This window comes from Talpa occidentalis, unplaced genomic scaffold, assembly GCF_014898055.3.
Source record: "Talpa occidentalis isolate TD23 unplaced genomic scaffold, MPIMG_talOcc4v2.1 talOcc4.5, whole genome shotgun sequence".
NCBI lineage: Eukaryota > Metazoa > Chordata > Mammalia > Eulipotyphla > Talpidae > Talpa > Talpa occidentalis.
In genome coordinates this window covers 100,600,036-100,613,666 of record NW_023604861.1, presented here as the reverse complement: position 1 = coordinate 100,613,666, position 13,631 = coordinate 100,600,036, and the positions used below count along the sequence as shown (strand labels likewise).

Sequence of the window (13,631 nt, the reverse complement as noted above, 5' to 3'; positions counted from 1 at the left end):
TCTTTCTGGATATCCCAGAAGGGGGAGGGGGGAGGGGAGAGAACTTATTCAAAGAAATAATGCAGAAAAACTTCCAAAAACCAGGGAAGGAACTATATACAAGTCCATGAAGCTAGAAGAACAACTGGTTATCTAAATGTAATGAGACCTGCAAGACACATAGTCATGAATAGTTCAAGACAGAGTTCAAGACAAAATTAAAAAAGAATAATGAAAGTGGTTAGGGAAAAGAAGCAGGTAGCCTATAAAGGAAATCCTACCATACAGACATCAGACTTCTCAGAGGAAACTCTATGGGCAAGGAGAGTGTGGAACAATGTATTCAAAATACTTAATGAGCTTTCAGGAGGAGAGAGAATCAAAGGAAGCACCCTGCTTTGCACCAGGGATAAATACTAAGAAGTCCAAACAGGCACTGAATTCAGAGGATCCTGGTATGTGGGGTGAAATTGGAGTATATCACAGTCACCAAGAACCAACATTGACCAATCAAGACAAAAGAGACAGAGAGAAAAATCAAATTAAAGGGGAGAAGCAGTGAGTACCTGAAAAGGTGACTGCTGCCAGGGCAGACACCATGATTCAAACCACAGAAGGCAGGACTGATTGCTGTGGATCTAACTGTGGGAGAGTGCTATGATGAAACAGGCAGATGGGACCCCCAGTGAGGGGGCCAGAAAAGCCCAGAAAGGCATAACCCCCAACATCCATTTTCCCCAGGAGTAGGCAGATAGGGGGACAGAGTGAACATTGAAGCCCTTGGTGGAATGTGCCAGAACTGCTCCTAAACAATGGAGTAACCAGTGAGGAAAACAAAGCTCAGAAAGATGTGACACCCAAAACCCAGTTCCCCCAAGAGTGAGCAGATAGGGGGACCAAGCATAGAAAAACACATTGGAACACATCAGGGCTGCACCAAAGGCCCACCCCATAGGCTGCAGAGATACAGATCAAAGGCTAACAAGGCTGACACAGACACAAGCCAAGCTGGGATACAGCATACTCAGGAGTGATGAAGCCCCACCTACACTCACTGAAAACCCAGTTACAGATTAAACCTTCCTGACATATAGCACCATCTACTGGTAGCTCCTCACCCATAATAATCTCCTCTCCCCACCAAATAATTGGGAGGCAAAAAATACATAACAAATGGCAATCTGAGTCCTCAGGGGAATATTACACCACAAAGAGAAAACAAAACCCAACTACAAAAACATGGAAGATATTTTCTTCCTATTAGATGAAGACTTCAAACTTGCCATGATAAAGAAATTCAAATAAAGGGAAGAAAACACAGAAAAGCAGGACTAAGATATATAGGAAAATTCAGAAAAATAATGTCCTGAGAAATAAAATAAATGAACAGAAGATTGAAATGGAAGCTTTACATAAAAAGATACCAGAGATACAGGATGTTAAAAGATCAATAAAAAAAATTCTGGAGAAAGCTATGGAAGTAGAATAGATCAAATGAAAGATTGATTCAATGGTTTGGAGGATGAGAGTGCACAGAGACTTCAGATAGAAGAAAAAGAGACACAAAATAAAAAATGAAAAATCTCTTTGAGAATTATCCAACTCCATTGAATTGCCTTACCCAAGGCAATATAAGATTACTGGGTATCCAGAGTGGGGGGGGGGGAGAGATAGAAGGGAACAGATAGGAAAAGATAGAAATTATTAAAGAAGTAATAGAGAAAAACTTCCCAAAACTGGAAAAGCAATTAAATATACAAGTTGATGAAGGTAAAAGAACACCAAGTTACATCAACAGAATGAGACTTATAGCAAGATCCATAGTAGTAAAACTTCTAGGATTCGAGACAAAAATGACTATTGGAGGTGGCGAAGGGCAAGAAACAGATAGCATGTAAAGGAACTCCAATCAGTCTTACAATTGACTTCTCTGAAGAAACACTAATGGACAAGGAGAAAATAGAATGACTTGATCAAAATATTTAAAGATAAAAGCTGCCAGTCAGAAAGGAGATTTAAAGGCCTTCTCAGACAAACAGAAGCTTAAGGAGTCTACCAGCACTCTACCTCCCCTCCAAGAAATGTTTAAATGAGCACTCATATCTAAATAGAATAGAACATCCACAAATAACTGAACAAGGAAAAGATAGAACCACAAAATTCAGATCAAAGTAGTAGCAGACCTTCATATATCAATAATCATGCTAAATCTAAATGCACTGAACTTGCCAATTAAAAAATAAACAGAATCCAACTTTCTGCTGTCTCCAGGAACATACCTGAGCTCCAAAGATGAACATCAGATTAAAACAAAGAATTGGAAAACAACCCTACAAACATATGGGACCCAAAGGAAGGCAAGGACAGCCATACTTGTATCTGATAAAATACAAGATAGATTTCCACCTAAAAAAGAGACAGGAATGGACACTATATAACGATTAAGAGACTATATATCAAGAAGACATAACATTCATCAATATAGACCCACCAAACCAAGAGCACCAAAATATATAAGGCAGTCACTAGCAAATATGAGACAGACATTGGAAAAAACACATTTATGGAAGGGGACAACAACACCTCACTTTCACCAAAGGATAGAACAACCAGACAAAAAATAAATAAGGATGCAACAGCATTAAACAAAGAATGAGATCACATGGGGTAAATATACATTTATAGAGTACAGCATCTCCCCAAATGCTGAATACATATTCTTCTCAAGTGTACATGGGATATTCTCCAGAACTGACCACATATTGAGTCACAGGACAAGTATTAGCAAATTCTTGAAGATTGAAATCATATCAAGTATATTCTCTGATCACAAATTCAAAGTAGAAATCAACCACAAACAGAAAGCAGGGAAAACTTCTAGTGTATTGATATTGAACAAACACTCTACTGAATGACCAGAAATTCTTAAATACCTGGAGATGAACAAAAATAAAGACAGAGTGTATGGGACACAGATAAAGCAAAAGTAAGAGGAAAGTATGTAGTTATACAGACCCACATCAAGAAATAAGAAAGAACTTAAACACCTCTTACCTTAGGAAACTAGAAAAAAAGAACAAACCAAAAGCCAGCAGAAGAAAGGAAATAATAGAAATTAGAGCAGAAATAAATGAAATCAAACTCAAAAAGACAGTCCAAAGGATCAGTGAAACCAAAAGCCAGTTCTTTGAAAAATTCAATAAAATAGACAATCCTCTATCTTGACTCATCAAGAAAAAAATGGAGAAAACTTTAATAAAGAGAATCAGAAATGAAAGTCAAGTTACAGACATTTCAGAAATAAAGAAAATTTTGAGATTACTATGAGCATTTATGCCAGAAAATTGAATAACTTAGATGAAATGAGCAAATTCTTAAGGATGGTGTGTAGTCCTCAAGTATTCCTGGGACGTCCATAAACTAATTAGTGCACAGAATTTGGGGGTTGAGAGCCAAATCCACATTTTTGGTTGGTTTGTTCCATTTATTAGACTAGTTCCAAGATAGATAGATTTATGAAAGCTTAAGTGTGGTCTAGGAGGACACGTTTTTCTCCCTTCCCCATAACTGTCACAGCCATGCTAGACCCCACACACACCATGCCACCCTTACCATCTTCCTTCACCTTTTCTCCACTGCCCTTGCTAGGTAAGAAGGACGGTAGCAATTAATCCCTAAGGTGGGGGGGTATGTAATAGGAGTACACTCAGTTGGTCAACTACATATATAATTAGAGTTTAATGGTATAAATTGTTCATGTGAGCTTTAACCATTTGTGAAAAACAGATTAGAATTGTGGTTAAGAAAAAGATGGAAACTTGCATTTAGAGGTCATAAGCTAACAACATGATCAACAGAATATGCGTTGGACACTAAGGTATTCATAGAAGCAAACGCTTCCAGCAGGTGATGGTAAGAGCTTAGTATTCACACACACATACACACAGAGGGAGAGAGAGAATATTAAAACATAAGAAATTTTCCAATGTATAGGCCAGAACTAAGTCAGGTACAGCAACAACTAAATGATTGTACTTCAGTCTGCACTTCCTTGGATATTTGCAAGAGGAAATGTTTCTCAATCTGCTGGGGCTGCAAATGATATAATTTTGTCACTATCTGTATCAACGAAGAGACTATTATAATTCGTTTTTCCCATTAACAATATGTATAATTTTTCTGGCTGACAGCTACAATAAAACTGTTTCCTTTTTATGGATAAAGATGTAATAGAATAAAAAGTCACTCTTCCATATCCATCATGTGGAGAGAAAGATGTCATGTTCCACTTGCCATGTGTCCCAACTGACTTAAAATTCATAACATAAAAATAAACATGCAGCTCATACAGCCACTCAAACTGAACTAAGAACAGCATGGGAAGGCTCTTCAAGCTTAAAAAGCAAAAATAGTCATTGTCTCTTCCCGGAAACAATAAAAGTAAGTGTCCTTAAGAGATCACTGGGCTGGGAAGTCACCTAAATGGGTGTCAAGTATCTCCCAGGTTCAGTTGGTATATACTGAGCACTTGCTAAGTACCAGGTACAATGCTTAATTAATTCTCAATTATTCTGAGAAGGTGGCACATGTGTGCCTTCCCCAGGAATGTTCTCTGGAACCCCAAAACTTCAGTCTCCTGCTCCATGCTGTCCCAGCTTCTCTACCTGCAGCCTCCCTCACAGGAGAGAACCAGGGTTCCTGTCACTCTCGTTGACTTCTCCCTGAAGATGTCAACACACTGTGAAATGACCAAAGAGAGGCTGTCTGTGGCAAAGAAGAAAGGACTAGAGAACCAACACCAGAGTAATTTAGAGCTGATGGAATTCCAGTTAAAATGATGCAAACAGTAACACATGCCATGCTGTCATTCAGTTTTTAAAACCACATCATGTAGCTTTGTAAAATAAGTAAACTCATTCTTTTGTGTTATAAATACTTATTAATGGTTGAATAAGCATGCAATTCAGACAACAGATGAATCCAATGGGTGCTCAATAGCAAGTGTTGAATGAACCCAGCAGAACAGAATCATGTTCCCAAAGGAAAAGCCTGCATTTATTTCTTTTTCCCTGAGTGTAAGGAATCTACATGCAGGTAAATTTAAATTCATGGACATCCAACCTCCTTTTCCTCAGTTACTTGCCAATTAAATAAGCACCAGTTTGTGCCTTCAGGATACACAGAACTAAACAGAATAACACTTATTTTTAAAATGTGATCCAGGTCAGTTTGTTCCACAGAAGTTGCAGGCTCAGATTGGTAACAGTGTGACTGCACTTTCTCCCGTGACATTTAGCCATGCATGCATTCACTACTTGACAGCCACAGTTTTAAGGTGACACTGGTGTGATTACCAAATTTTGTTTAAAAAAATAAATCTGCAAGAATTTATGTCAATGAGTGACAGCACTTGATTCACTCAAAGTCTGGAAAGTAATCTTATTAGTGTAAAGCCGTGAGCTGTAAATTACTCGGTGTCATAATTAGTGACAGGGGAGTTCTTGGCGGGGAGAAATTCAGAGAGAACAACTGTGTTATGAAAGCCTCAGTACAGAAGTCCTGAGCTGAGCTACGTGGTGAAATGCTTGGCTGGAAATTCAAGCCTCCGTTCCCCTCAGCCATATTGCTGTGCTGGGAAGCCAGCGACCCCCAAGTGCCAGAACTGCCGGCTGTCCCAGGAAGATGTGCTGTCTCTTACCCATATTTCACAGGAAAGAGTCAGTCGTGATCATCACATTCAGCCAAACGAACAAATGTCCCATCTGTCCCTGTGGCACCAAAAATAAGAGCCCAAGACTTAAGCCTCCCGACATAGAGAGAAGCGACCCTCAGCCACAGGAGCTGAAATTCATAGCGTGTGAAATGTGGCTGGGGGACAGGAAGCTGGATTTGGCATTTGTGATGTAATTATGCTCTGCAGTTTCTTAGCTAAAAGGATTTTAATTTTATGGATGATGAGAGGAATCCTATATGTAAAAGGTCGGCTCTCTTGCAACTGAAGTGCTTGAGTAGGTGGTATTACAGCAAAGCAAGACTCTCCTAAGGAGGGCTGGCTGCCATGGGCATTGTTCTTCTCCTGGGGTCTCCCTCCCCAGTCACTTCCGAGCTGATCCCCACCTTTTTGGCTTCTTGATAAGTCACTAGTGTGCCTTGCTGCTCTTCATATGGAATTTTTTCCACTATGAGATCCTCATCTGTCCACCCGGCTCTTGTTTTGTTCTGACTAAAACAAAGAGCAAGAAAGAAAAAGAGGGCAAGTGGGGGACAAGGTCTTTCAGATTGCACTGGTTGAAATTTTAGCTGTGTGATCATTTTAAGGTTTTTGCAAAATTGTTGTATTTTAAATGTCACACCAGAGTGGAACAACAATCAGTACATTGGTTTCCATTTCAACAGAAACACACTTTTCGTTGAATGACAAAAACCAGTACACTTAGCCTGGGCATCCTGGGAAGCACACACTATTTCTTTGAGAGAAGCCGTCAAATACAAGAGCCTGTTTCCTGTAAGACACAGGAATGGCTGCTCGTGTGTCTCAGAGTCCACGTTCCAGCAGCTCTGGGGTCTCAGCTAACATCAAGGTTACAGAAACAAAAGTTATATTTGGATCCTTGCTGTTAAATACAGTTGACCTGCTTCCTTTGAGAAGCACTCATAAACCAAAACCAGCACCCTGGGGCCCCTGATTCTGAAGTGCCCTCATCAACAGTGTTCCCTTACCTGGTGCATTAAAAATAATTACTTGATTTCTTACATGTTCTTTTTGTGAAGAAAGTGCTTCAAAGCTTGGGACATAGTAGCATCTCTGGGGCTTATCAAATGACATGCTGACAGGATATCAGATGATGAATTCATTTAGTATGCAGTTGCCTATTTGTCCGATTTGGATTTCAGTTTCCCTAAGAAAATTATCCAGATTCTGCTGTGCCAAGGAACCTGTTTGTTCAAACACATTGAATTCTCATCCCTGCCAGTTTTCACAAAACAGGCTAGCTGGGGGGAGAAGGGTGCATTTCACAGAGGTAGGAATTACAGAAAAAAGTCTGCCAGCCTCTCTGTGGGAGGCCATTCAACCCCATCTCAGCCACAAAGGAGAACAGAAAGCAAGGTTGCTTTAATACGCCTGTGCCAGAAGAAATATTGGGGTAGCTCAAACCCTGTTACTGTGCAGAATTAAGACCCTGTTTTTGTAGGTGGGGTGGTGGGAGAATAAGGAGAAGATAAGAAAGTATTCCTCTTTAATCAAATGCTCAGATTGTTATTCTTATAGCAAAGACATACCTAGCTAAACTTTAGCTTCTAGCTCAATCAAGCTGCATTTCTAAAGAACCCTAGATACACATGATGTTCAATTGAACTTTTATTAGGTTTTCTCATGTATTATCACAAAATACCATCACTGTGAGAAATAATGTGAAGAGTTTTATTATCTAAGTGAAAAACTAGATTTTCCTTGTTAGAAAAATAGAAGATTAGATGCAAAATCACTGAGATAATAGGCTTCATATTAGCGCCTTTGCCATGTTATATTCTGGAACTGCCCAATGGGGGCAACAGTTTCACTTCCCTGCTGACCTGGACATCAATCGCTGTTAGAGCAATGCCTTCATGATAGCAGGCACCCACGGCTCTGCTGGACAACCGAGGAAACGGCTCCTTATCCCATTGCCTTTATGATGATCTGATGTAGCAATCACCTGAAAAGAGAAAATTGGCCAATCATCAGGCAATCTTCAGTGACTCAGTGTGCTGCACCCTCCATTATATGCAAAGATGAGAATTCTGTCATAACTGGTCTCTGAATGGCACACTTTTCAGCATCTCAGGTTACTATTGTAGCTGCTGTGATATAGTCATAAAATGACATGTTACTCATCCATGTACACTACTGTGAACTAAGCCTCCATATCAGACTTAAAAAATATATTCACAGGCCACAGACACAAACAATCTTGATTAAGAAACCCATGTTAGGAATTAGGAATTACCTTAAGGGTAACTTGGAGGCTAATAAGAACTAAGATGCCATTGCTTATTACCAGGTGACTCCTTTGTGAAAATAAAATGCATTTGAAATTTGAAATGATGGTCTGTTAGTGATAAGGTCTAGAAAACAGGGCAAAAAAAAAAAAAAAAAAAAAAAAAACCAAACTCATCTACAGAGTGTAGAGCAGATAATGATGTGGAGGATTTCAAGTTGCCATGGAGATGTTCTCTGGCTCATTGGCTGTGATGCTGTAACCCATCAGAAGTCACCACTCTCTTCTAAGCTCAAAATGAATTCAGTGCTTTTCAAGGGGGATTTGTTTACCTTTGACCTTGTGCCTAAAACCACAGGGTGGGTGAGATTAGAGAGGTCTCTAGCATGAAGATGTACCAGCTATAAAATGGCACACATGCAATTACTGTAGCCCAGTAGAGCTCAAAAGGAGATTAAATGCCCAGAAGTGTAGTGTAAACAAGAAGTGGTATCTGAGATCAGGAAAGAGAAATGAGCATGAACCAAAGTTGCCAAGAAGGCCTCGTGGTGCTAAAATTGGGGAAAGGGTGGTCAGGGAAGGGGAGACAAGTAACATTGGGTTCATAATCGGCACTCAGTGAATGGCCAAAGCAGAAATTGTTGGGGTTGGGGAAGAAGAGAAGCAGAACAAGGTTGCTTGAATACTCCTGTTCCAGTAGAAATATTGGGGTAGCTTACACCCTCCTGCGCCGTGTGTAGAGGCAGGAAGCATATGGGAACTTTGTTCTAAAATAGGAATAACATGCTAACAAGAGAGTAAGGAAACCTGCCACCCCTGACTGTTAGAGGACGGTATTGGTGAATAAATGTTATGGTTAAGAGGTCATATTATAGGGGGCCTGAACTGAGATTTGATCTCAGAGGCCCTAGAGATTGATTTTAGGTCTGTGAGTACGTTGGCAATGTAATGAAAACCATATTTTACAAACAATTGTTAAGGGTTAAAGGTCAGAGTAGATTGTAAGAAAGTGAAAGTAGAGGCCAAGAGATGTGTTGAGAGTCTAGACTTGAGTGGTGTGTGTGGGCACTAAGAAAAGAAAGGAGTGTTTATAAAGAAGCATTCATAATTCAGCATTTGATAACAGAGGCTGGGGGTACTGAATGGCAACACCTGAACTCTCCTAAATAAACAGGCTCTGGGATCCAGTCTTAAGCTCAGAAATCAGATCTAAGTTTGGGCTAGAGGTCTGTTCCCACAGTGCTAACAAAATTTTATGAACAAGAGACAGAAAACCATGTTCCTTTTCTTGCTTTCATGGATAATTTTTTTATTGAAGCAACATTGGTTCACTACACTGTATATGATTAAGAGATATAGGATCACACCTCCCCAAAGGTATATCACCACACCACACCCACCACCAAGGCACCCATAGTCCTCTACCATTCTTAATTGGGCACCCTCCACACCCACCCCCAGCCTCAATTCCACAGTCAGATTTCTAGGGTTTGTTATTGGTTTGGTTCTGTCTGGTCCTTTGTTTCCGCAACCACATGTAAGTGAAATCTGCTGGTATTTGTCTTTCTCTTCACTTGTTTTGCAGTGATTTTTGACCCAAAACTCATTATTTTCTGTGACCCTGGCTTGTTTGATTGATTGATTAAGATCATTGGAATGAGGATAGTAGTTGTGGATTGCAATGTCATTGTCATGGTATTCATGGTTTTTCTAAACACTTTGACCTCTTTGGATAAAAGGATGCCCTGACTACCTAAAATTTTAGTAAGAAAAAAAAAGATCCATTAGAATCTGAAAGAAAGCAGTTTATAATAAGCATGAACAATAGGCTAAACAGTCCCTGATTAATATCGCTATTTACATCTCATCTCCCATTCAGGGATCCCAAGTTATAGTGGATAGCCAGTGCATAGGTAGATTTTATTGATAGCATGAAGACCCATAATACAAAAAAAAAGAAAGGAAAGGTTTATGCTGATGGTACCTGACATTTGGGATTTTTAAAAATCTATCAGATGAAGCGTTTAAAGATACTGTCTGAAGGGAAGCTTAGTGTAACCTGGGGTCATTACACACTTAGATCAGTCTCTGGATGAATTACCTTCATCTCCCAACAGGGTCTGTGCTGGCCAGGGTTATTGCTTTAATAATGCACATGTCTGCTGTTAATGTTTACCAGCTAGTTAATCAGAACTCTAGAGAATACATGCCACATTTGCATTGTTACAAGGTAGATATCATTTTACAATTAACTTCATTACAACTGGAATGTAATCTTACAGCATTACCTCTTTTCATTTTTCACTGAGAAGCTTTAAAATAATTATATCTATAGATACATACACTCTGGGTACCACTTATGCATATAAATGGCATCTATTTTCACAAGGATATATAAATATATTCACCCTTACCTAACCATACAATTGGTATGTTGTGTATTTACAATCTTCACATCAAGATGAGATTGTTTTGTATAAACATCATGTGAAATAAAATCTTTCACTTGTTTTCTTAACCATGCAATAAAAATCTGATTCACAAATCTGGCACTGGGGAACCATGTTAAAATTGCTGTAAATGTAGACTATCTGCCTATAATGAGTGTGTTTTAAGTAGCTCACTTAAGAGAAATATAATTGTTGTATTTTACATATAGACAGTAATTTAGAAATACAAAAAAAATTACTTGATTGCATGGTAAGTAGAATTTTTAAATTGTGCCCATGGTTTGAGCCAAGGAAGTATTTTCAAAAAATCTCACACTTATACAATAATGACATTTTTAATATCATTCTCTCCTTGTAGGCCACGCAGTGCAGATTATTTTATGCAAGAAGCTAAACGGATGAAGCATAAAGCAGATGCAATGGTAAGACCCTTTTCTTTCCAGATATGTTCTCCAAATTATGTTTGTACTGCAGCTTCATCTTTGGGCAATATAGCTAGGGTAATTATAAAATCTATTACAAGGATGGCTGGGTCTGTTAAATGGAGAAATGTTTATATAATCAAGTGCCATAGCCCAATAAATTATGACTTCAACCAATAATGTCTGACTGGGAGAAAGCCCTGGATAAATGAATATTTCAATTTAGTCCTAAGGTTTGAATAGTAACTAGAGGCAATCGAGTCAGTGGGTGGTAGTATTTTCTTCCTTTAAAAAAAAATCCTAGGTTTGCATTTTTCTGTCTTGTTAGACTGGGCAACCCTTAGCTTGGTCCAAGATTGAATCCCTCTTTTAAAAGACTTGTGTTCTTCATGTTTTTCTGCAAAAATGATTCTTCTGAAACTGTACAACACAAAAACTATTATACTGCACATAAGACCCTATAGTCACCATGATTTGGGGTTTTTAAAGAGTAGCTTTTTTTACTTGGATAATCTATTTTGGAAAGCTTCCAGCTTTCAAGTGATAGAAGACTTGTTTTTTACTAAAAGAGGTCATATTGTTGTTCTATCTTAATGTCTCTTCCAAAGGGACTCCTTCCTCACTAGTCATTCTAGTTCTGTTCCCTCTGGAGTTCCTGACTGACATCAGAATGCTAGAGATGAATAAGGTATTTCAGATGGCCTTCAGAGTATTACTCCAGAGTTGAAGATGTTTAAACCAAAGCAGTACCCCCTCTCCCGTTACTACTGATGTCACCCATCAAGCATTTATTTGATGAAGGTCACTGCCTAGATACATAGGAGATAGGGGAAATAAGCTTGCATCAGAGTATCAGAAAATAGAGGAAGGAAGAGCTGCAGGTCTTAGCCTCACAATCCCACAGTGTAGAGGAGAGTTCTGGTCACCAAAAAAAGCTGATGTATGTTCACTATTAGAGAAAAGCTTCAAATGTTAAAGCAGAATGAAATTTTCTTCCTGAATCACTCAAAGCTTACCAGAATTATACATCTTGCCCAACCCATCCTTTCCTGTGGACATTCAGCTGCAGCCAGACTGGTCCCCTCTCTGCCTCTAATCACCCCTCACTCATGTTAACCAGCAAGTCCTCACATCTACAGAGACTCACACTCACCACTCACAGCTATTCACACATATACACTCTCTCCTGCACACTCACACCTTCAGTGTCCTCCCTGAATCCAGCCAACTCATAGCATTCCTTCCCAGTGTCATGTTCCATCCCTGGAGAATCTTCCCTGCCTCTCTTGAGCTGCTTTCTTCCTATATCTCATTTGCATTGCATTGAACTCATTGTTTTGCATTTTGTTAATTAATCACAAACTGCCTTGCACCTTGAACTATCTTGTAGAGGCACATTTTCTCTTGCCAAAAATATTAAATGTTCCTGGAAGGAGCTTTTGTATCCAAGTGCATATTATATATTGAATGCTTTGGAAAGTAGTTATTGCATGAAATGACTTCCTTAATCTGAAACATTACCAAGAAACATTGCTCTGTAACCTATTTGGGTTATAAACTGTTCAAAATTTTGATTTACTAATGAGGAAGAGTTTTGTTCTGCATTTCTGTTCTCTAAGGTAACATTACTAATGATAATTTTTTAGAGGCAAGCCTTAGATTAGCAGTTAACTTGTATAATTCTATTTTGATTAATGAATGAATATTTGAACACAGGGGAGACTGTGCAGTCCAAGATTAGAATATGTATTTATCCACACAGAGTAACAATATATGGAACCAGAAGCTTAATGTTTATGTTCTCATAAATAGATTTATAAGAACCAGTGCAGATTCTTAGTTATCCTCATTGAGTGGAGAAAGATTAACATAAATTTAGGCAACTACAGATAATCTCCCTCAAATCATTTATTAATTTTCAACTCTGTGTCCATTTTAGTTAAGCTGAGTAGTGCCTTGAGTTTTATCTCTTTTACTCACCAAACTCTGACCCTTAAGTGAGGGCCTAACTTAGCAAAACAACTAAAAAACACCTAACAAGAGGATGGTATTGAGATATGAATGTCACTAATAATGTAAAAGATAATAACCAAAGTCTTAAACTATCGAAGTTGGAGTATACTTAAGTATGAAAACTCTAAATATAGAATCAGACTTAACAACTTTAATATATTTTAACATAGCATACCCTCCTCAAGCCCCTCCACCCCTTATGAGGTATGAAGTTGCCAAACCATTAGGGGTTAAAAAGAGGTAAGGGGAAAATAAAGTAACCATGAAGTTCTGATCAATGCTGATACCAGGTTGGTGCATGGAGTTGGTATAATTCTGTCACTTATACTAAATTTGTAGCAATTTGTGGAAACAACTAGAGCGGGAAGTACTCTATTTTGTTCTCTCAGCTCCATTCACAGGATTTTGGAACTGTTAAGTAAGGTTTCTAAAATAAAGTGTATAAACTATGTGTCAATGCCATTAAAAAAAAAAAAAGCTATATTTAAGGAAAACACTAAGACACTATTAACTCTGCCAATCAGGTGGAAAAATTTGGAAAGGCTTTGAACTATGCTGAAGCAGCCCTGTCATTTATTGAGTGTGGAAATGCAATGGAACAAGGCCCAATGGAATCCAAATCTCCTTACACCATGTATTCAGAAACAGTAGAGCTCATCAGGTAAGCACTGTGTTTTATTGCTGGGGTAGGAAAAGGAGGTGAGGAATACATGTAAGTACTATGAATACAGAGAAAAGAACATCAGCCTTGACACTATCAGCTATCAAGAGCCAATGTTTATGCCCCA

At 38.7% G+C, this 13,631-nt stretch overlaps 1 protein-coding gene across 1 annotated transcript in view; it reads left to right on the top strand.

Moving 5' to 3' along the window:
- Nucleotides 1-13,631, top strand: part of AFF3 (ALF transcription elongation factor 3) — a 479,720-nt gene that overhangs the window by 451,445 nt on the left and 14,644 nt on the right. The window contains exons 17-18 of the mRNA XM_054701906.1: nt 10,767-10,830; nt 13,368-13,504. Coding sequence (XP_054557881.1) covers nt 10,767-10,830; nt 13,368-13,504 — 201 coding nt within the window. The remainder of the gene's footprint in view (nt 1-10,766; nt 10,831-13,367; nt 13,505-13,631) is intronic.